General features: G+C 37.6%; 1 protein-coding gene across 1 annotated transcript in view; it reads right to left on the reverse strand.

The window, feature by feature from the left end:
* Positions 1 to 1631: 1631 nt before the first annotated feature.
* LOC127527542 (5-hydroxytryptamine receptor 2A-like) overlaps positions 1632 to 24922 on the reverse strand; it is a 70827-nt gene continuing 47536 nt past the window's right edge. The window contains exon 2 of the mRNA XM_051926612.1: positions 1632 to 2526. Within this exon, the coding sequence (XP_051782572.1) occupies positions 1730 to 2526 (797 nt within the window). The 3' untranslated portion in view covers positions 1632 to 1729. The remainder of the gene's footprint in view (positions 2527 to 24922) is intronic.

Below are 24922 nucleotides of genomic sequence, written 5' to 3' on the forward strand. Positions count from 1 at the left end.
TGGAATAAGGAAATTATTTGGTTAAAAAATATTGTGTGAACAATATTAGTTCAGTTCAGTTAAAATTAATGAGAGCATGGGACACTTCAAAATAAACAAAAAATAGAATGACTAAGTTCAAGCTCATTGTAATTTCATGAAAGATATTTAAAGTGTAAATGAGCTTGAGTTCATCTGTATCTTCCTCTGTGGTGCATTCACCTTCTGGGATTGAACTATGGCAGTAGCTTTAATGATAATGCTGAGGTCCAAACACAAAGGGTCACCTTACTTATGGCACTAGTGTAACTAAAAGTGGTTCTGCTGTTGGTACCTTCCCTTCATTCTTCTCCCATTTGGGACTGAAATTCAACTGTAGACTTTCAAGAATCTGGTGAAGATCAACTGAACATTGTTAAACGACTAAGCTAAATGAAAACGTCTGTATTAAAACTGGCTAGAATTGTCATTTTGTTTAGGAATGGTGCCACTACCTCATCATAGGGTCATGTATTAAATACAAAACAGTGAGATATGCCTTTTAAAGTATTGCTTACATGGACATACATTAATAAAGTATGTGCCTGGGTCTCAACAGAATGGTGAGCACTTGGGGTGGGAGTTGACTGCCCATCAATGTTTGATTTTGCTCAGTGATCCAAAGATTCAAGAGCTGTACTCACATTCTAAGGGAAGGTGCTTTCCTACAAATTTGGAAATAAAAAGGATAGCTCAGGAACAAGAATCAGTAGGTCAAATCTTCTCAAATGTTTGATCATCAGAAAAATCATAAAAACAGTAAGAGAACTGGGATTAAAGAAGGGAAAAACAATAACTGTAAACAGAAGTCACTTAATGGATTGAAAATTACTGATACAGCTGTCTGGAGCAAAGGTATGGTTGTCATCAAAGAAAGTTAAAGCACACTCAATACCCTGAGGACACAATGATGCAGGGAGACTTATCATGTCTTCAGTAGAAACCAGATTCTGTTATCCAAGTAAACATACACTTCTGACTGGATAAAGCAAGATGTCTTCTATAACACAGGGAGATGGACATCAGGATCTCAATTTGTAGAAGAGCACAAGAGCATGATGAAAATGATTAGCGTGAACAGTAAACTTCAGGTGCAAACAGAAAACTTAGTTTAAACTATGCACTATCAAACATATAAAAATAGTCTATCAACAACCATTTCTTAACATGTGCCACCTTCCACAATCTTGTGTACTGTGGAGTATATTAAAGTGCATTTACTATGTTTTGAATGTATTTTTTTTTTCTAATTGTTGATCACCAAAACAAATTTTGAGATATTTTGAAAAAATAGACGAAATATTGCAAAATCTGATCGTAAAGGTTCCTTCTGAGAAATTATAACATTTTTGATTTTTATATAACACAGTCATTAAATATGTAATATGTTATATAATATACTGTATATATGTGCGTATGCATAAATATGAGTCAACTCTTAACAGAAAGTATATTTTATAAAAAAAAAAATCTTCCACATATTTCATTTTGGAATTTGCTATGTACTTTGTAATGAGCAAAAAAGACTGCTTTCAATCAATGATTTTTCACAGAAAAAAAACGATTCCTGAAGAAAATAATGCTACCTCTGTTAAAAGAAAGATCTTTTCATTATTTCCCTCGGTGTTAAGAGCCTTTCTTTAACATCAGTTTTGATTAAGTTTTTGCATTACAATGACTCCTGTCCAGATACAAAATTAATGAGAAGCAGCTATACAGCGCTCACGTTTTCTTTACTCTTCCCTTTGCTGAGTTTTGAAGTGTTAAAATTGTTAATTCCAATGGCAAGTACTGAAAAGTCCTTGGGATCAATCCGACTGCCATTTTTTAGGGTTTCCATGTCTCCCAGTTGCAATTGTGTGGAATTGTAAGCCAGTGGTGGGAGAGTGTTGACCAAAATAAGTTGCAGAGGCTTCTTTTCTTCTTTGTACTGGCAGTGGATATAACGTGAGAATGCTGAACGATAGGTCTTGTTAAACAAGGTATAAACCAGAGGATTCACTGCGGATGACAAGTAGCCAATCCACACAAATACATTGAGCAGCATTTCCATGATGGCTGTATTGCAGGTGTCTTTACAGATCACAGCCAGCACGTTGGTTATAAAGAAAGGACACCACATCACCACAAACAAGAAGAAGACAATCCCCAGGACTTTAGAGGCCTTCTGCTCATTGCTGATGCACTGCATCGTCCTACGCCCATTCATTCCTGCATCTCTGCTTAGAGATCTTCGAAAAAGTTTTTCTGAAGACAAAGAGCTCTGGTGGAGGAAACTAAATGATGTCCATTTGGGTTTTGGGACCAGCTCGTCCAAGCACATAGTAGCCTCATTCTGCAGAGCTCTGATTGTCAAAAAATATGTCACCACCATGATGGTCAAGGGGATGAAAAAGGCCACAAAGGATCCCACCAGAACAAAGTTGTCATCTGTTAGGAAACAGCTGCCACCTTTTAACACTTTGGAGAAATCCTTTAATCCAAATACTGGAATAGGCATGGATATCCCTTAAAAAGAAATAGAGAAAAATATTAGTGCTGATTTTTAAATAATGCAATCTATAAAACCAGAAGATGACATTTCAAAAATCAACCTAACATTTGCACAGAATTAGACTTTTTTTGTTTTTATCTTAATTAGAGGAAAATTATTAGTGCACAAGTAAATAACCACCTAAATTAAAAAAGGCAAGTTCAAACATCATCATGATTATTTCTGTAGATCACTGATAGCAGAAAAGTTTAATCTCTTCTCGGACTATGGTGACTTGCTCTGTTTTCCAGGATGCAGTTTTATTGAGTATATTAATCAAATGAGTATTGATTGTTATCACTGTCCAAAGCAAATCCTTGAATACTAAAGAAATAAGAAAGCAAAATGCAGCACACTGTGAAGTAATACGTTCTGGGCACCATTAATCATTGACTTCATTAATTCACTTTAGTAAATGACACCTGATACCCTATTAGGGATTACAGATGACTTAGACTTGGTAAATAAATTTGTAATTTACTTAACAAATTTGTTCACCATTTCCTTGTCTTTACATTATAATAGAAATACTGAAAGAGGCAATCATGTACATTGACAAAGACAAACAGTCATCTTAAATATCAAAACATGATGTGCAATTCAGTTGCTATATTTGGGTAATAACTGTGATATTTTGGGTAATTAATGCAAGTTGGGGTCATGGGGGGGGGGGGGGGGGGGGGGGTAAGCTTATACTGTATCAACAGAGGAAAATGGAAACCAGCCCTGGACAACCAATTAGTTCAACTAATTCAGGTTTTTGTGATTTGAGGAGATTAGACACAGGGAGACCATGCAGAGTTCACACAAATAGCCACCGGAAGCAGGATTCAAACTCTAGGCAGTGTATCTGTGAGGCAATAGTGTTAATCACTGTCCCACTATGCTACCTGTTTTAGTAATGTTAAATGATATTAGGTATGAATTGGTAAAAAAAAAAAAAAGAAAAGTACATTATGTGGTGTCAACAAGGAAAAGAAGATTGAGGAAGTGGTACTTCTCTAAAGCTTGTTGAATCATTGTGGCCCTATTGGCTAAAGTGAAAAACTATAAACCAGAATAAAGAAATATATACATATTCATCCCTTATTGAACCTACTTAATTAGTCCAGATCAGGGTCAAACTTCTGTCAGATCTAGGTGGTGTTATCTATAATCATCAACATTTTTATGGATGTGTATGTGCAGTTGCAGCTCCAGTGGATATACATCTGTGAAATGGAGACAGAAGACACATCTTTAATGAGAACTTTGTGTAGTGGAAAGCTTGGTCTTGGACCACTATTGCAAACAGGATAAGGTTGTATGAAACTGGTGCAGGACTCTGTCAAAGTATCAGAAACATGAAGTGGCAGTGAAATGACATCAGTATTGCCAGGGGTAGTATGCATTTTGTGTGCTCAGACTGCCCCGTAAAGGCCGCTGGCATAAAAATCAGTGTTATGGACAGGTCAGTGATAGAATGTTAAAGTTGGCAACACCTCTGGAATAATAAAGGGCACACTGTATTTCTAGTATACCTATGGGGCCATTCTCCCCATGTGTGAGAATAGCCAGCATAGGTGCTTTTGTACAGATCCAACCCTCTGTGGCAATCCAATCTATAGTTATTTAGTAACACCAGAACCTGATAAAGACAACTCCAGCCTGGTGTCTCCACAAAATTCATGGAGCTGCCCCTGATTCAGGAAGGATGTTGGCAAGAAGCAGTTTCGTGGTGTGAGAAAAAGTTCTCAGTATCAGAGAAAATAAGAGAGAAAGGTGATTGAGGTAACCCTAGGAAGGCTTTGAAAATGAGTAGGTGTTTATTATTTGATTACATTTCTGGTGGCTTTATTTGTCCTTTTGTTTATGTCTTCTTGCTGGGTAAAATATTTATTTATGAAATAAAACTCTGATGTTTTGTACCTTGGCCTTTGAGCTTTTATTCTTGATTAAACAATACTACAGAAGTACCCCTTAGTGTTCACAATGAGCTGTCATATATGCCCAGTTTCACTGTCTGGTGTCAGTTTCTCCAAAAGGGTAGCCTGGGCTGTGCAGCTTGACATGCTGCCCGTCTGGTCTTTAGCTTTACAGGACCTAAGATATGATGTTTATCCTGATGCATTTTGTCTGCATGTGTAGTTTGAACCTTTAAATGTTTTAAATATTGCACTGCTGGAGTATTTGATGGTCTTTAGGCAGGAAAGCAGGGAGCATGTTGCACTTGTAGCCGATTAGGTACAAGGACATTTTTGGTCAGGCAGCACATTCATGGTAGCATTGCTGCCTCTCACTAGGAGACCAGGATTCACATCCTAGGTTGTTCCTCCCACTGTCTAAAGACATTCAGGTTATGTGAATTAAATTGGTCTTGGTGTGTGGGGGTGTGTGTTCACCATGCGATAGACTAGCACCCTATCCTTTGCTAGCTGGGATAAGCTCCAGCTCCCCATCCATGAAGCTGGTCTGGATTAATGACATGGCATTTCTGATAGTAGTGGTGCCATGGTGCCCATTCAAGACAAACAGAGTTGATGATTCCTCAGAGACCTGGTCCTCTAAGAACTGCACAGGCTTCAGCCTTGTGCTTCTGAAAATAAGCCCACTGACTTTGAGCTGCTGACTATGTGAGTCCAGAGTTAAAGCAATTTTTAGATTGACACAGAGGTTAATAAAGAAGATTGCCTTTGTGATGGCAGAGAGGTAGATACTGTATTATGTCATCCCATCTGGGTTTGAGACCTGTGGTAGACAGCAAAGTGGTAGAGCTATGGTTTAGCTTTATACTTCTTATTCATTTGTACATTACATTTTCTCTTTGTCTAACTATGTGTATTTTACAAAATAAATGAACTCATTTTGATTTTTTTATTCCTATAATATAATAAAACATATAAACAACAAAGTACTTCAAAAGACAAAAATGCAATTACAAAACATAATGTGCAGAGAGTTATGAGCTCATAATACTTTGAATCATTGAGCACTGGTAGCTTTACAAGGCTTTACTTGCCTTGTGTTAAAAATTATGTATGTGTCACGCTGTAAATCATATCCATAAATTAAATCAGAGACTCTGTTGTTTAATATGTTTACAATGTTCTCTTACAGTTTTAATTTTAAGAAGCTTAAGATAAATACACTACATGAAGCATTCTCAACAGGAGCAAATACCTTATGCAGACAAAAACTATGCTGCAGTAATACAGATTTAAATGAAATTCAAAACTTGCAGAATCAGCTTGGTGGGTGATTCTCACTTGTACTGTATATGTATATGTATTGTCTGTCATAATTTCCTGCAATCATTCAAACAGAGCTGTAATTTAAAGTGAAAGTTGAAATGAATGTAAAAACAGTTTACAATAACGTCCAGGTATTTGAAACCTTCTGAATGCTGTCTAAGGTATCTTAAACTTGTTTTCAGCTTGCACAGAAAATTAACCATATATCTTACTGCTCTGCAATTAAAAAAATATATATATTTATATTGTTTGCTTGGTAATGTATTTCTTTTGTATTCCTTGACAGACACAAATGGGGGTCACATGTTTGAAGCTTACTTTGGCAGATTCTTAAAAGCTGCTATTAATCATTGTAAATGAAGCTCGTGTCAGTTCACAGAATAGCAGAATCATCTAAAATACGTTGCAAACCTACACACCCCACCACAATAGTTTAAAATAAAGAACCAAATATTCTATAATAATTACAGTACATTAGCAGTAAGTAAATGTGTCTGCACAGCAATAAATCAGTTTCTGAATACTACTTTTTTTTCTTCTGTGCATTTCCCAAAAGAAAAGGAGTTTTCAGCCAGCAATTTAGTACAAAAATGATTTTTTTAGCAGAGTTAAGAATACACCATGGAAAAGATTGTACTTGGTGTTAATCACACTGTACTATCACATTTAAAAGACTTGTATATAGTACACTATAACTTCAGCATTTAACTTCTGTTACACATCTTCACTAAAGGCAATGAGCAAGTCTCTTTTAATTTTAGCCTTAAACATGTTATAGAGTAGTGAGCAGTTGTCTTGTAAAGGACTTCCTACGTAGAAAATGCAATAGGCAGGCCATGTTGTCCAATGACTAATGAGTTAGACTTGAAGTCTTTCAGGTGCTGTGCTCCATCTAATAATATTTCTTTGTTAATTTCAAACTAAGCATTATGTTTGTGTTGTTAGCAGTGAGTGTGTGCAGCTCCAAATTTATTTGGGTGCTGCGACAACCAAAAGACATTTTTTTAAACCCATGATTTGCGGCTTGTTATTATTGTAGTGTAGAAAACTTTACTTTTTAATGTGGTTCATTTTAAAATATTCCATTTTTGAGTAAGTGAGTTTTAGCTCAATCCTCTATGTTTTCACATACTTTATAATGCACTAGTGCAGGGGTGGGCAATGTCGGTTCTGGAGAGCCACAGTGGCTGCAGGTTTTTGTTACAACCCAGTTTCTTTGTGAGAAGACAGTTATTGCTGATGAAGCACTTATTGCTTAAATGACATTTTGATGCTTCATTTTAGTGGTCTCGCTTGTTAAGGTTCCCCAACCTTAATTGCTTAGTTTCTAACTTAAACAGCTGCATTCACTGTTTAATGGCTCCTTATTAGCAATAAGATGGAAATGACAAAGCAGCCAGCAGATCTCCATCTAACTTGTTTCCATTTACATCTCTGTGGATTCATCATGCACTGTTTGATTTAATAAAACACTTAACAGAAAAATATGACAGACTGAAAATCAAACGTTTTAGGCTTCAAATCATTTGGATGACATCCTTGGAAAGGAAGAAATCTATGATATAAGAACCTTACATTGCAGACTAGCAAGAAATAAAATTAAATAAGGTCTGAGATTGGAAAGTATTGGTTTCTAATTAAGCAATTGGGTTGGAATGAAAACCAGGATACTGTCATGTTCTTTGGGTTCTGTAATATTTGACTTTAATACAGTTGAAAGTAACACAGAAAGATTTATTTAAATAAAGTCTTTACTAATGAAATACTCTAGTGTTTCATTTACAGGTCAGCCATCTTTCTTGCAACCACCATGTCTCTAGGGCGAGTTAGGGATCATCCCTCAATTACAAGAAGTTAACATCAACTTTCATATAAGGAAGTGTTTAACAATTACTTATCTTGACAGATGTGATTTGGAGTGCCACAGCAAAGGATCTGAAAGTTTATACAAATGAGATTTCAGTTTTTGATTTTTTTAAAAATTGCAAACCTTTCTGAAAACATGCTCTCACTTTGTCATTATGGGTTATTGAGTATAGATTGATGGTCAGAAATCGAAAATTTATTTATTTAAAACTAAATCTACAACACAATAAAGTGTGCAATAAGAGTGACTTTGACAACGGTCAAAGTGTGATGGCTAGTCGACTAGTTCTGAGCATTTCCAAAACAGCAGGTCTTGTAGAGGGTTCCCAGTATGCAGTGGTTAGTACTTGTGGTCCAAGGAAGGACAACTGCTGAACCAGCAACAGAACAAAAGAGATTGGCCAAGAAGCATCTCGCGGGGGACCTTAAACATGAGACTTTGTGCCAAGAGATTGACTCAGGACCGTCTTGCGGGGACGTAGAACATAAGATTCTTGCAAGACACTCCCTACTTATAACCAATATCAAATAAGACCACGGGCAGTAAAACACTCGGTTGTGTCAAGGTTTTGAGCACACACAGGTCCAGGGCTCTCAGTGCATATAAACCGTATAAGGACAATACGTTATAGATAAAACGTTGATGATAAAGCGAAGAAGAAAGAGCAGCGCGGAGAAAAGAGACCCAAAAGCAATGGAGAGAAAAAGATGCAAAAAAGAAAAAGAATAATCGAGGTGCAAATTCAGAAAATAAGGAAAGTGATAATCAGTCCGGAACAAGTGAAATAGAAAAAAAGCATGTCTAATTGAGCTCAGAATTAAAAGACAAAGTATAACTTCATAAAGACGTTCAAAAACGTTGCCGCTATACACATGCAGAGCAGGTTAGAGATTATGAAAGCAGAGGAATTCGAAAGGCTCAAAAAAAAACGATAGCGCATTACACATGCAGAGAAAGGTAAAGAATATGAAAGCAGGAAAATTCTAAAGTATTGTAGTATCCCTTCCAGGTTGAAGCCTTTTTTTTTTTTTGGAGGACTCTTAGGTTCGATTGAGGGAGGGTGGAGTACAGCACAGAAGACTGACAGCGGGGTATTGATTGATGTGGTAAGGGGGGGGGGGGCTGGAGAGGGTGCTAGAAAGTTGTGTTTGGGGTTACAAAGTCAGCGTTCTTTTTCTTGATTGTTCAAGTAAAACTTTTGTGAGACTTCACTACGTCTGTCTTTTTTTTTTTTTACTTGTTCTCTTTTCGATGCGGAGGTCACTACAGTATCAAAAAAAGATAGTAAAGACCGCATTAGCACAAACAAAAGGAAATTATTACTAGAAAAAAGAGGAAAATAATCATCACGGACCAGGTGTAATTGAAAAAATAGCAGGACAAAGCGAGGTCAGAAATAGAAGACAAAGAGTAGAAAACAAAGTAAAATGTCATAAAGAGGTTAAAAAACAAGGGGGCCAAACACATGCAGAGCAGGTTAGAGATAATGAAAACAGTGGAATTCAAAAGACTCAAAAAAAATGTAGGCGCGAAACACATGCAGAGCAAGATACAGAATATGAAAGCAGAAAAAAACGACAGTGTCAAAACAAAGAAAGTAAACATTGCATTAGCGCAAACAAAGAGAAATTATTACTTGGAGAAATAACAAAAAGGCAGATAGAGATTGAATATATGGACATATGGTGATATGTCTGAAGTATGTAAATATTGTAAGGCTTTGAAGTTTAAGTCAGAGAATTTCAAAAACAGGGTTTACCTCACATGCGTTTATTGGTTACTTTGCAAAAAAAGTTATTAACTGCTGATGATGTAGATCATTTTGTCTGTGCTGAAATGCCAAGCAGAGAAACCTATCCCGATTTATGGTACAAAGTCATTAAACACATGTGTCACGGACCTCATTTAAAATCCTCATTCAGTATGTTGGGACTCGAAAGATTCCAAATATTGTTTTTAAAGAAGTTCTGAAATAAAAGTGAAACTAATGAAATAGCAACAATTCAAAGAAAAGAAAAATCTTAAAAGTGTGTATCCGGAAAACCAAACATTGGGGTTGGCGAGCGATGCGCGCAGGGGGCAAAGCCCCCTAGTATATATAGTAGTATAGTATAGTAGTATATAGTATATATATACTGAGTACTGTCCACTGGCCCCTTATATAAGGCACCCAGCAGTTCTCCAGGTGCTCGTTGCTCCACTTCCGGCTGCCCGCAGCATGCCTTGGTGGCACCGAATGGAACCCTACCAGGCTTAGTCAAAAAACTCCAAATCCCATGGTGCCGCTGCAACCCAATGGAGCTGCCATCTGGTGGTCCTGGGTAGATACTGTCCTGTATATGCCATTTCAGGCCAGTTTTTCACCAGTTAATGGTGTCCTTGCCAGGTAAGGATGATGGCCGTCCCTCGCAATATATACAGAGTGTTGGGTCCCTTAACTAAGTTCATGAGTTCTGACCACAAATGATTTGTAGCATTAGCCACACTTGCATGCTTAACATGTAATGAAAATTTACTGTATTCTAAATTATCTGTATGTATGTAATATATGTCAAGACAGTGATCTGAATAAAAAGTGGTCTATAAAAGATTGACTAAGGAATTATAGAATAATGGAATTTAATTTCAGATTGTCTTGTCTTCAACAAATCAGTGAAAAGATGCAAGATAGATTACTTCAGGAAGGAACATTTCAAGTATTATAATAATCAGTGCACAATAATCAATTTTCTGTATCCTGAAAAATCTGCCTGATGTCCTGTTATTACAGCAATTACGCTGTCAGCACAGTTCATTGTCAATCACAGTGCACTTCAAACAGCAGAACAGGTGATGAGTTGGCAAACAAAGGTCACACCTGTTACTTTTAGATGGCCTGATTGTGAAAGATTTTGTTATTTTATTCTACGGTGACCAGTTTGAAGCCTATCTTTCAGCCACTTAGGGATTTCAAGATTAGAAAAAAATGTGATTTTATCATAAGAATGAGTTAACCACTACTAAAAATATCTGTGGCTGTCTGAACATGCTTTTGGGCGGTGTTCTTTTGTGTTTGTATTTGTTTCCATGTTTATATCCTGGTGCTTGAAGCACTGCTCACCAATGACATCAAACATAGAAACTATGGTTAATGCAAATACAAACAAAGACAAACTTTTAATGTTATTTTTGCTTTATTTTTGAGTGGTATATGCTCCAAGATACATGTTGGGCAAGGATATTTTGTTTTGTCTGTTGGCAGGCTGCTTCATTGTTGCTTTTGTTTGTTCAGTTTCTGACATGTTCCTGCTGGGAATTGTTGGCATTTTGTTTGCTTTAACACCATAGATTTTTTTCTTTAAAAATCTCAGTTTTGTGGCCTGCTAAATGATTTAGATTTGGTTTTGTGCTTTACTGACCTAAAACAGAAACATCTATTTTTTTATTTTTATGTTATTTTTGGTAGTGTTGGATCGTGAATCTTGTATGGTCGCGATTCACTCTTCATATGGTTTGCGAACTGTGAAGCAGAGAGTTGCTGCAAGTTAATTAAGCAGTTGACATCACTGTACTGTGACGATTACTAGTGATTCTCGAAGGGGAAACCTCCCTGTTATAATGAGCAGTGGCGATTCTCCAAGTATGACTGCACTATGATCTGACGATTATCATGGAATGGATCTCAAAGACACAAAAAGGGTAAGATTGGTTTGTGAGAAAGAAAGTTTAAGAAGCCCTGACCTAAAGAATTTAAATATCCTATTCTAACTTAATTTAGTAAAAACATCCAAGCTAAACCACGTGTGTCGAACTCCAGGCCTGGAGGGCCGCAGTGGCTGCAGGTTTTCATTTTAACCATTTTCCTAATCAGTGACCAGTTTTCACTGCTAATTAACTCCTTTTCCCTTCCTTTTAATAGCCCGGTCTTTAAGGATTTGGTCCTGTAAATTGATTCTTTTCTTCATTAAATGGCAGCCAAACAGAAATGAGATGTGAAACAAGCCAACAGATGACCAGCTAAACTGGGGTTTCAAACTCCAACCAATTTCACTCCAACCATTTTCTTAATGAGAAGCCAATTCTTTCTGTTAATTAAACCCGTTACTTAATTCCATGGCTTGCTGCTGCTCTCATTCTGCTACCACAGACATTTCCCAAATTGTTGATTTTCTTTTTCAGATTATTGACCTGAGAGATCAACCTTACCGAAACCCTCACCTTTCTTTATGTTCAGATAATGTGGTTAGCTGGTCACCTGTTTGCTCATTTTGTGTCTCATTATTGTTTGGCTGCTAATTAAGGAAATAGAAAGAACTAAGGGGTCTGAGTCGAGTTAATTAAATCTAGGGAAGAAGAAGTTAATTAGCAGCAAAAACAATTAAGAAGGTGGTTAGAGTGAAGACCTGCAGCCATTGCGGCCCTCCAGGACCGGAGTTCGACACCACTGAGCTGCTAAGCGAAACAAATGCCAGAAAGACAAGACATCTTTTAAACTCAGTCACATTGTTGCTTGTTCTACTTTGGACATTATGACTTCCTCTACTCAGAGTGAAGCAGCTGGTAAAGGCAAAGGCAATTGTTACAATTTAAAATTTTAAGGCAAACATGATACTTCCTATGGGACTATGGAAGGCTCTGCCCAGTTCCACACTGTAATGGCCAGACTGGGATCTGGCATGCACAGGAGGTAACCAGAAGAAAAAAAAATGATATAAGCAATGTAAAAGGGGTAAGCAAAAGGGAGGTCAAAAAAGTAGGTGAGGCCTCATAAATGTAAGCAGTGTTGGGGGTAATGCATTAAAAGGAAGATTACTTTATAAAGTAACAAAATGCATTATTGTGTTATTACCAAAGATGATTATTCCCAACACTCAAAAAAATCAATTACTGTGTTATTTCAAAGAAGTACTGCATTTAATTCTCTCCTGGCAAGAACTGAACAAATGATATACGTATACATTTAATCCTGCGTGTGCTGAGTGGTACATTTAATCCTGGTTTACAGCCACTATGTGCAATCAAGTAATAGAAACCTATAAAATGTGAGTTTAGTTGTCATCCAGCCATTTGCTACAGATATGTTGAAACAAAACAGTGTGATATGGTGGCTCAGCGCAGTGTTAATACCACAAATCTTTGGGGATTTGTGTTGGGGATGGAAAAAAGTGATGGATGTTATATACCAGTGGTTCTCAGGCCCTGTTTATGCAAGGCCCACATTAACAATTCAAACATTTTTGCGGCTCATATGTTAGCCTTCGCTGGCATATAATTTATTGCTCATGCATTTAGTAATTGGGGGTAAATATTACTAATATATGGTATTATATAATTTTTTCTTTACATGTTTAGTTGCTCATTGCTTGCTACACAAATACAATAATAATAGAGAGACAACGATACTCATTATCTGGTTTATTTTATTTTCATTTACATTAGTAAAGTTGTCAAAGATGATGCTGTTTGGGCTTACATAGCATGTCAATTCTGGCTGAAATTTTTAATAAACACACTCGAAGATCATCCTCCACATTCATTCTTGACCAATATTTTGTTTTCATGGCAGTCAATGCAGAAAATGAAACCTCAAACAAATAAGTTGTTGAAAAAGGTATAAGAATTTTCATCGCTAGTGCTGACAACAACGGATATTCAAGCGAAACTATGCACCAAAAGGAAGAGATATCCGTAGCTGGATCGTCAAATTTGGTTTGTAATGTGCGATCACTAGACAGCTCCGCTAATTCATCTTGTGCATGACCAGTTAATTCAGAACTAAAGTACTAAAATAACTAAATTAAACAAAGCGTCTCTAAGCCCTAAAATCCTGCAGCTTGCATCCGTACGTACAGTCTGCCGCTAAGAATGCGTAAAAAATGCACATTATTTTCTTGTTTCTTCTGACTTTTTGTCTAATTTTGGTGCTGATTTAAGACTTTAGCACGACCCACCATATTTCCTGTCACGGCCCACCTTTGGTCCGCGGCCCACGGGTTGAGAACCACTGTTACATACTTCACAGCTCCTAAATGACTAAATATATTTATTAAACACTAGAAGATTGTCAAATTTGGCAATGTTTCTTTTGAGTTTCACGAGGGTTGGTAAATGGGCTTAGGATTTAATACTAGATGCTGGCAAGCCTTTCAGACAAAAGAAGAAAATGTAACGCAAAAGTAATTAAATGTTTGCAATGCATTACATTTTATTATAAGTAATTACATAGCACATTTAGTTACTTTTGTGGTAGTAATTAGCAAATCAATTAGGTTACTTTTAAAAGTAACTGCCCAACACTGCTGTAAGTCACAAAACCAAGTACCGACATCTAAATCACCCAGCAAAATCAATGTCAGGAAAATATAGCAAAAGGTCCTTACAATAAATTCTTCTTAGGAGCAACTTCTATTCTTCCTCTCCATTATGGAGGAAGTAGTAACAGAAAGAGGATGATAGTAAAATAATCCAACCTTGAACACTAAGACTAGTGTGTCAATCCATTTTATAATGACAATGCTGTGATGTCTTAGGTCCCATGATGCAAGTCATATGACTGGCAAGTGTACATGCTAATGGTAAACAACATAGTGTTGCCCATGGCATAAAAACACAAAATGGCTGTCCTTATGCAAAACAAAATAGAATCACAATAGTAGCAGCAAAATAATCTTTTATGAAAATAAAAATCAAGATCTGACACAAAAAGCCTCAGTGATATTGTGAGATTTCCAGTTGTAATTATGAAATACACCATTCTTCTAATTCTTGCTTGTTTGGGGTTATGGGCAGCATTGTAGACAAAAAAATGAGGCGGGAGACGGGAGAGGATGGTTTATGTCATTTTGGCATTTTCAGCACTGAGATTTCTCAAGGTGAACATTTTTCCTCTACTCTTTCTCATTTTCAGTCAAAAGTACAAAGTCAAAGTGAAAATAAAACAGCAAGACATGTCATGGACACTTTGATAAATGACTATTTGCAAGGACACACTCATAAAAAAGTGTTTTCAACAGTCTACTGGCATCTGATTAAATTGAACAAAAAATATTAACCGACTTTTTTGGCTTTCAACGGCAATTTGTAATTTTAAAAAGTTAATTCTAGAAATGAAATACTCTGCGAAATGACCCTGCTTCAGAATAATTTTAAAACAGACTTTCACACCAAAAGACATAAGAAAAGGTCTCCATGCTAGACATGCTATCTGAAATATACAATGTTTAGAAAAACAAATGGAACATTGGCTGCTCAAGAAGAAAAGTGAGGGGGAAGCAAAACCTTGAAGACAGATGTCTGTGTGACATTTGGTGTGTTCAGTGGCAAATGCAGAAAAATGCAAAAAAGAATTGCAGGGGACATGTGAGCGCCATTTGAAGAAGAATAACAAACACACAGTAAAAGCTAAGTAAAAGTAAAGTTCAAGATCTCCTAGGCATATGGTTGAATGAAGAATAAAAATGTCACAAATTGAAAGAGCAATCACAAGAGTAAAACAGAAACCATATGAATCAAGGGTGGGGTTGTGGCTCTGAGCCTAGAGATCTGCACTGGAAAATGGAAGGTTAACGGTTCAAATCTTGTAAATGGCAGAAATGACACTACTCTGTTGGGCCCTTGAGCAGGGCCCTTAACCTGCAGTTGCTCTGTCTTGGGGATGATGTTAATCTGCATCCAGCCCTGTAAGCAGGTCCTCCAATTTACAGGGAAAACATGAGGGTTGGTGGCAAGATTGGCACTCCAGCCACAGTAGAAAAACCTCACACTCTTCCAGTGTGGAGCTGAGATGTCACCTGCTGCACTCAGGTCCCAGTCCTGGTGGTTTGTTGTGTGGTAGGTATGGCAATGCGCTATCAGGGCATGCTCCCAACCCCTCTCTTCCTCATATGAGTCAAGAAGCATCAAGCACTCTCCACTTTTGGCTACACCATACCACTACTAGATGTTTCATGAGAGATAGCAATCATGTCTCCCTGACCCCATTTAAGCCCGCTCCATGTGCCAATAAAAATTATTGTTTAATAACAGTCATTAAATGTGTAAATAATACAAACATGCAAGCGAATGTGAATGATCAAAATCTCAAAACAATACATCTACTCTGTATACAGCAACTCCATTTGTGACTGTCTTCCATCTTCAAACAAAACTTCCAGAAAACATGCAATCGGAATGGGCATTGTTTAGGAGCTGCAGTCTCTTAGTCAAGTGAAACTTCATTTAAAAACAGCCTAAACTGAACCAAAGTGCTGCATAAGAAATGCTTAAAGAAACGGGGAAGGTGCAGACAGTGGAATTTAAAACTGCAGTCCGTGATCTTTCAAAGACATAGCTGAGACCTGCATCAGAGGTTGTCTTGCTTTTGTCAACAGACAGTTAAGAATGAAATAAGTTATAATGTGTTCAGGTTAGATTTTTAATATTGGCATTAGGCAGGGAGAGTTCTGTCTTGCAGAATAGCTGTTGGTTATTCAAAGGAATGTTAACACAACCTTATGAATGTTCAACTGTAAATAGTTGTAAGGAAGTGGAAATAGAATTACAGGAAGTCAGGGGTTAAACAGTAAGTGTTTGTTACTCCCATCAAAGTAAAGCCTATAAGTATTATTTTAAATTAATTGGATAAATATATAGTGAAGTTATGTTGTTTATTGCAAATCTGTAATTATTTGTAATTTGCTTCTTTTCAGTTTCACTCTTTAACTTTATAAAATCGAAATAAAATTGGAACAAGGTGCTATTTACCGACTCTACTGATATAAATATTTTGTAAAGTAAAGTTCGGCTGTGGTTTAGTTTCTGGTTCAAAGACAAAGACAACAACAGTACAATATACAAATTACAAAAGCACAATCATGACAAACCGTAAATGAAAGATATACTCAAAATACACCCCCCCAACACACACACACACACACTCAGAATCAGGAATGTACATGAACCAACAAATATAAACATAATATGCAACCTCTTATGGGTCAAAGGTTAACAAAAAGAAATAAGTCTTTAATGATAACATAAAAGTATCTAATGTCAGGGCAGACCTAATATAATACTATGTTATTCCATAGACAGGGAGCGGCCACTGCAAATGCCCGATCCCCACATCGACCTTGGCACCACTAACAGCATCTGGCTAATAAACTGCAGTGCTCTTGGTGCCATGTGAATGTGAATGAGTTCTGAAAAATAAGAGGGGGCCATTCCTTTTAAACATTTAAAACCAAATAACAAGATTTTAAAATCAATTCTGTAGTGGACCAGAAGCAAATAGAGCTAGGTCAGATTTGTAAGGTCTAGTCATGTTTGTGAGAGCCTGTCAATAGGTGAGCAGCAGCGTTCTGGACTAGTTGTAACAATGCCTGATCATACCTACATACAGAGAGTTGCAATAGTCCAATAGTTATAAAAGCACAAATGGCCTTTTCAAGAATCACTAAAGGAAAGAAAGGCCTTTACCTTCACTAAAAGTCTCAGCTGGAAAATACTTCATTTAACCACTGAGCTTAACTATTTGTCAAATTTGAATGAGTTGTGAAAAATCACACCTAACTGAAGATTTATGATGTATGGCAAGTGATGCAAGAATAACATCAAGGACACTCAAAATTTCCGGGCATCCATACATCACAATTTCATTTTTTTATCGTTACATTTAAGAAAGTCAAACACACATGAAGAGACTGTATTTTCCCACTCTGGTTTGATTGCAGTGACATAAATTTAAGAGTCATCAACATGGCAATGAAAAGAAAAGCCATAATTCCTGACAATCAGGCCTAAAGGAAGCATGTACTGTATATCAAAAAGAGAATTGGCCGAAGAATGAAAACCTGAGGAACCCCATAAGTAAGAGGAGCTCAAGAGAATGAAAACATATCTAGGTGAATAGAAAAACTACTCTTGTTTAAATAGAAATATACACCATTTAAGTGCATTTACCTTGGACACCTACAGTACATACTGTTCAAGATGGGATATAAGAATCAGATGATCCACAGTATCGAAAGCTGAGGCAAGATCCAGCAGTACAAGAATAGCAGAATCTCCAGCGTCAACTCTTACGCTTTAAAGGCACATAATCTGCCAACCCAAAACTTAATGGAAAGAGAAATGAAAAACCATAACCCATTCAAGTGTATTAAAAAAAAAATCTTATTTCTTAATCATTAAAGATTTCTATGTTGCTATATAAGACCTCGTCCTGTGGTGGGTTGGCACCCTGCCCAGGATTGGTTCCTGCCTTGTGCCCTGTGTTGGCTGGGATTGGCTCCAGTAGACCCCCGTGACCCTGTGTTCGGATTCCGCGGGTTGGAAAATGGATGGATGGATATATAAGACCTCCTTATATTTATTCTGCCCAACTCTGCTCATTTTCCCCCTTATGCTGTCTTCTCTACCACCTACCTCTGAATTGATCATCTTATTTAAATTCCTCTGTGTCCTCACAACCAATCACTGTATGCCAAGTGTGCCAAAACAAAACTACTTGCTTTGCCAAAGAATTCATATAGATGTAATATTTTATTCACTCCCATAACTGATGCTCTCATTTTCTGGTCTTAACACTAAAATTGCCACTACAGCAAAAATCAAATCATACTTTACTTCTCACTCTCACTCCCCATCATTACATCTCATTTAAAAGTCCAGACTAACAAATCAGATTCTCACCCACCCCATTAAGACTTTATCTACGTACAGTACTTAAACAAGCCCAAATGTGGCTGTGGCGGCACAGCTAGGCCATGGCCTAGCATAAAGTAGCATAGAACAGCAGTATTTTAATTGCTGCATGAAGATGTTACAAAGTAAGTTTAAATAGTCCCATCATTATGAAATGGAATACAAATGCACCTAGGGAAAACAAAACGTTACTTAGTGTGAGACGGGTGCAGCAAAATGACTTGAATTACAAAGTATAATAAAGTGCTGTAATATGATGTTTCAAAAATGTAATATTGCAAATATACAATAAAGTTTAACACCACACTGTACATGCACACTGCATATGAGAAAATCTTTGCATGAGTATAATGTTTAAAAAATGCAGGTGTACATTTTATTCACATGCCTGCCACACAAGTTTGCATGTAATCTATAATACTATAAGAAAGTGAGCAATGGCCATGCACATCAAAGCTTCTTCCATTTGTTAGACACACAAACCCCGGTGTGGGCTCAAACTTCCAGTGCTTGACAGCTAATGAAAATGGATGGATGGATATGTGGAAAATACTCCACCGTTATTAAATGTTATTGGATCATGTCAATGAGATGGTGATTGGCATCTAAAAGCCTCTTCAGATCAATCAATAAAATCCCCTGGAAATAAAATCAATAATTGTTTCTTACTGTCAACGACATTGCAACTGTCTCATAACTGTCAACTAGAAATGCATTCTGAAAAACCTGTGACAGTGCATTACCCTTACCATGATATTCAGATGAACATGATTAACGCCTGACAATCATCCACTGGTGCTACAAAAAACCTAGGATTTAGAAGGTCAAAAAGGTCTTTTGAGTTCTATTCATCACTGTTTCTGTTGTTATAGAAGAGAAAGACATCTTTGTTTTCTTGAGGCATAACGTATACATTGGGATATGTTGGACGTCAAGTTCAGTAAAAATGTGAGCCTTATGCAGTATGTGTATTCAATTACAAACCCCAAAATTATAAATCATTGTGCCTGCTGTGCTAATCTGCCTTTAAACAGGAAACATCCAAACTCTTTAGTATCACAGGGTTTAAATTTAATGCATCACAGTAATGAGGTGAATTCAAAAGAGAAAAATGTATGAAACATTTACATTTTAATACATATAATATTTGTGTACCTGTGTGAATTTAAATTGGTGTTGTGAGTAGTTTTTTAAATGGTGTATGCCTACTTGATAATTTAGACTTCAAAGAATAAAAGACTACAATTAGACTAAACTCAGCGACAAAAAGGAAAATGAATGAATCAAAAAATTAAAAAAAAAAAATGCAGTATCTCACAAAACTGAGTACATCCCTCACATTTTTGTAAATATTTTATTATATCTTTTCATGGGACAACACTGAAGATATGACACTTTGATAGAATGTAAAGTAGTATAACAGTGTACATTTGCTGTCCCCTCAAAATAACTCAACACTCTGTGATGTTAATGTCTAAACTACTGGCAACAAAAGTGAGTACACCCCTAAGTGAAAAATGTCCAACTTGTGCCCAATTAGCCATTTTCCCTCCCCAGTGTTATGTGATTCGTTAGTGTTACAAGGTCTCAGGTGTGAATGGGGAGCAGGTGTGTTAAATTTGGTGTTATTGCTCTCACACTCTGTCATACTGGTCACTGGAAGTTCAACATGGCACCTCATGGCAAAGAACTCTCTGTGGATCTGAAAAAAAGAATAGTTGCTCTACATAAAGATGGCCTAGGTTATAAGAAGATTGCCAACACCCTGAAACTGAGTTGCAGTATGGTGGCCAAGACCATACAGCGGTTTAACAGGACAGGATCCACTCAGAACAGGCCTCACCATAGTCGACCAAAGAAGCTGAGTGCACATGCTCAGCGTCATATCCAGAGGTTGTCTTTTGAAAATAGACGTATGAGTGCTGCCAGCATCGCTGCAAAGGTTGAAGGGGTAGGGGGGGGGCGGGGGGAGGGGTCAGCCTGTCAGTGCTCAGACCACACAGCGCACACTGCATCAAATTTGTCTGCATGGCTGTCTTCCCAGAAGGAAGCCTCTTCTAAAGATGATGCACAAGAAAGCCCGCAAACAGTTTGCTGAAGACAAGCAGACTAAGGACATGGATTACTGGAACCATGTCCTGTGGTCTGATGAGACCAAGATAAACTTATTTGGTTCAGATGGTGTCAAATGTGTGTGGTGACAACCAGGTGAGGAGTACAAAGACAAGTGTGTCTTACCTACAGTCAAGCATGGTGGTGGGAGTGTCATAGTTTGGGGCTGCATGTGTGTTGCTAGCACTGGGGAGCTACAGTTCATTGAGGGAAATATGAATGCCAACACGTACTGTGACATACTGAAGCAGAGCATAATCCCCTACCTTCGGAAACTGGGCCGCAGGGCAGTACTCCAACATGAGAACGACCCCAAACACACCTCCAAGACGATCACTGCCTTGCTAAAGAAACTGAGGGTAAAGGTGCTGGACTGGCCAAGCATGTCTCCAGGCCTAAACCCAATTGAGCATCTGTGGGGCATCCTCAAATGGAAGGTGGAGGAGCTCAAGGTCTCTTACATCAACCAGCGCCGTGATGTCGTTATGGAGGAGTGGAAAAGGATTCCAGTGGCAACTCCATGCCCAAGAGAGTTAAGGCAGTGCTGGAAAGTAATGGTGACCACACAAAATATTGACACTTTGGGCACAATTTGGAAATTTTTCACTTAGGGGTGTACTCACTTTTGTTGCCAGTGGTTTAGACATTAATGGCTGTGTGTTGAGTTATTTTGAGGGGACAGCAAATTTACACTGTTATTCAAGCTGTACACTGACTACTATACATTGTATCAAAGTGTCATATCTTCAGTGTTGTCCCATGAAAAGATATAATAAAATATTTACGAAAATGTGAGGGATGTACTCACTTTTGTGACATACTATACAATGCAACTCTGAATTTAAATCTCACATAACATAAGGCACTCAAATCCACTTACTTCAATGGAGGATCATTGAGGAGATAGATAGATAGATAGATAGATAGATAGATAGATAGATAGATAGATAGATAGATAGATAGATAGATAGATAGATAGATAGATAGATAGATAGATAGATAGATAGATAGATAGATAGATAGATAGATAGATAGATAGATAGATAGATAGATAGATAGATAGATAGATAGATAGATAGATAGATAGATTCCAGTGCTAGGGCTGTTGCCCGTTGAAAGTACTTCTGGGTAAAACACAGAAATCCCACATAACAGGGAGTATATCTCCTTGCAACACTTTCTAATGATACACACAGACTCCAGCAGGGCTGTGCTGCCAGACTACAATTCCCTGCTGGTGCCGATATCGAGGGACGCTTCCATTTGGTGATGGCTGGAGGTTTCAATAAACATTATATATGTCTGGTCACAACGCCGGCTTCCCGCTCATGTAAGGAACATCTTCTCTTCAGGCTGGGATGTCCATCCATCCATTAGATAGAAGCTTTGTCTGGGTGCGACATCCTTCCCTCTCTTGGTCTGGATGCCTTTCTGTCCACTTGGGGCCTCCCGTCCGGGTAAGGTGTCTTCCCAATTTCTTGTCCGGTTACCCAGCCATCTCTTGTGTCAGCTACTATACAGTGGAACCTCGGTTTGCGAGTAACTTGGTTTACGAGTGTTTTGTAAGATGAGCTAAAATTTTTAATACATTTTGACTTGATAAACGAGCGAGGTCTTGCAATACGAGTAGTATGCATATGCTTTGTCTGCTGAGCGTCATGTGATCACAACTGAGCTGATGGTTCTTCTCTCTCTCTCTCGCTGCGGGATTGTGGGCAATCGTCTCTGTTGTGATGTGAGATTTTACATATAACTTGATGAATATTTTGTACTGTATATCTTTATTTGTAATTTAGACAAAGCAATGTAATTTAGTGTTTAACCCCCCCCCCCCCCTTAGGAATGGATCTGTTTGAATTTTACGACAGGATTTGGGGGATGTGTGTATTAAACCAGTTTGGCAAGTGTTTCCTTGCTAAAGTCATTTCTACCCCCGCAAATGGGCTAAGGTGTACTTTAACATATAGTTTGGGGGCAGGTGTTAAGATGTTCTATTTCCCCCATTGGTCTGAAGTATGGCTGTTTGGAATTGGCTTGGTTCAGAAGCCTTTAAGTACCATGATGTGCTATTGGCTCTCGGGGTTGGACAGAACATCTATAAATGTATGTGTTTAACCTCAGTATCTCTCTCTTATCTCTATCCTGAAGAGAACACAATGAACAGCACAGCTCAGCAGCCATTTTGAACAGACATGTGGCTGAAAGTCTGTGTGCCACCTGAACTACATATCATCATTTAATCAGGTTGTATGGTTGCAAATATTCAAATATACTTTGCATTTTGTTATTATTTATGAATATTATCAATAATACTAATACATTGTTTAAACTGTAACTTAACTTCTGCTTGTCTTTTACTACATCTAATTGCCTAAGGTTATAGATATAGAAGGGAAGGTGGGGATAAGTTATATACAATAATACCTTATAAACAGTGGTAAGTCTGTGAGATTAGGCATTCTAAGGCTACATATTAATAATACAAAAGGGGAAAGTAGAGCAATATATATTACTCTACCAAGACAAAAAAATTGGCGTAGTCGGCAGGACTTTGCGGTAAACATTGTTTTGCACCTTGTCAGACAAAACATTTGGCGTAGTCGGCAGGATTTGGGGGATATGTGTTTTAAACCAGTTTGGCAAGTGTTTCTTTGCTAAAGTCATTTCTACCCCCGCAAATGGGCTAAGGTGTACTTTAACATATGGTTTGGGGGCAGGTGTTAAGATGTTCTATTTCCCCCATTGGTCTGAAGTATGGCTGTTTGGAATTGGCTTGGTTCAGAAGCCTTTAAGTACCATGATGTGCTATTGGCTCTCGGGGTTGGACAGAACATCTATAAATGTATGTGTTTAACCTCAGTATCTCTCTCTTACCAACCAACATATGATGAAGAAGCATCTCTCTTGCTAACCTGTGATGATGAAGAGAACACAATGAACAGCACAGCTCAGCAGCCATTTTGAACAGACATGTGGCTGAAAGCTGAGCATCAATGATGCCTTAACTAGAGACATTTAAATAACCAGAAGACTGTGTGCCACCTGAAGTACATATCATCATTTAATCAGGTTGTATGGTTGCCAATATTCAAATGTACTTTGCATTTTGTTATTATTTATGAATATTATCAATAATACTAATACATTGTTTATACTGTAACTTAACTTCCGCTTGTCTTTTACTGCATCTAATTGCCTAAGGTTATAGATATAGAATGGAAGGTGGGTATAAGTTATATACAATAATACCTTATAAACAGTGGTAAATCTGTGAGATTGGGCATTCTAAGGCTACATATTAATAATACAATAGGGGAAAGTAGAGCAATATATATTACTCTACCAAGACAAAACAGTCTCCTATTCTCCGTCTGAGTTGGCGTGCCTCACTCATATAGTCAACATCCATACGAGCGTATACTGTTTACTACAGCATTGTGGCTCTGTGTGTGTGTGTGTGTGTGTGTGTGCATGCACGCGCGTGCGTGTGTATGCTGTGACGTGCGAGTCCCCGTCTTGCACCCCAAAACACGAAGCTGAGTCTCAGTACTTTAGCAACACCAGCATTATTCAGCTTGAAACAGCAACAGCGCGGTTATTTATTGTAGCGGGATCTGCCACTCTCCAATAAACAGACAAAGCAGTCAGGCAGGGTCATGGCCAAGTAGTACTGTGCCCTGCGCATTTATAATGTTCCTTGTTCCTTGTATCACCCATCGACGGCAGGTGCTTATAGCATGTCCGCGATCTTTTCGGATTCGCTTTTACGGCGAATTTATTGCTTTGGGATGCTCTTCCATGTGTCGTCCCGTTGGGTGGAATCCCACAAGAGTTTAGAAACTCATTCACACCAGCCATGATTCTTTTCAAAGGTAAAGTGTAGGTTAATTTGTTTTATGTATTTTTACTTTATATTTTGTATTAATCATTTTTATATGAATAGTTTTGGGTTGTGGAACGAATCATCTGAGTTTCCATTATTTCTTATGGGGAAATTCACTTTGATATACGAGTGCTTTGGACTGCAAGCATGTTTCCGGAACGAATTATGCCCGCAAACTGAGGTTCCACTGTATATGGTCTGAACACACACCAGAATGACTAAAAAGAACGTAAAAAGAAAGAATACCTCTGAATTGGCAGTCACAGTCACAGTGAGGCATTATACAAGCGTATTGCTGCTGGTATAAAGGATCCACAGTAGTATTCTTGACACACTTCTGCTTTATAATTTATTGGCCTAAAGTCCTCAGTGTTAGTGTGTCAGAGAGAGAATGTGTAGTATTGTTCATAATATCACTCAGTTTTGTTTTAATTCTCTTCTCTGCTACTAGCTCCAAGGGGTCCAGAGTGTCTCACATAACTGAGCCTGTAATTTTAATTAGCTTGTTGATTTGGTGGAAATCTTTTTAAGTGATGTTACCAGCCTAGTACATCACAGTTATAGAAAATGTGAAGGATGTTACTTACCATATTAAAGGACTGTATTCCCCTACGGAA

Source organism: Erpetoichthys calabaricus, chromosome 4 (genome assembly GCF_900747795.2).
Source record: "Erpetoichthys calabaricus chromosome 4, fErpCal1.3, whole genome shotgun sequence".
Classification (NCBI taxonomy): domain Eukaryota; kingdom Metazoa; phylum Chordata; class Cladistia; order Polypteriformes; family Polypteridae; genus Erpetoichthys; species Erpetoichthys calabaricus.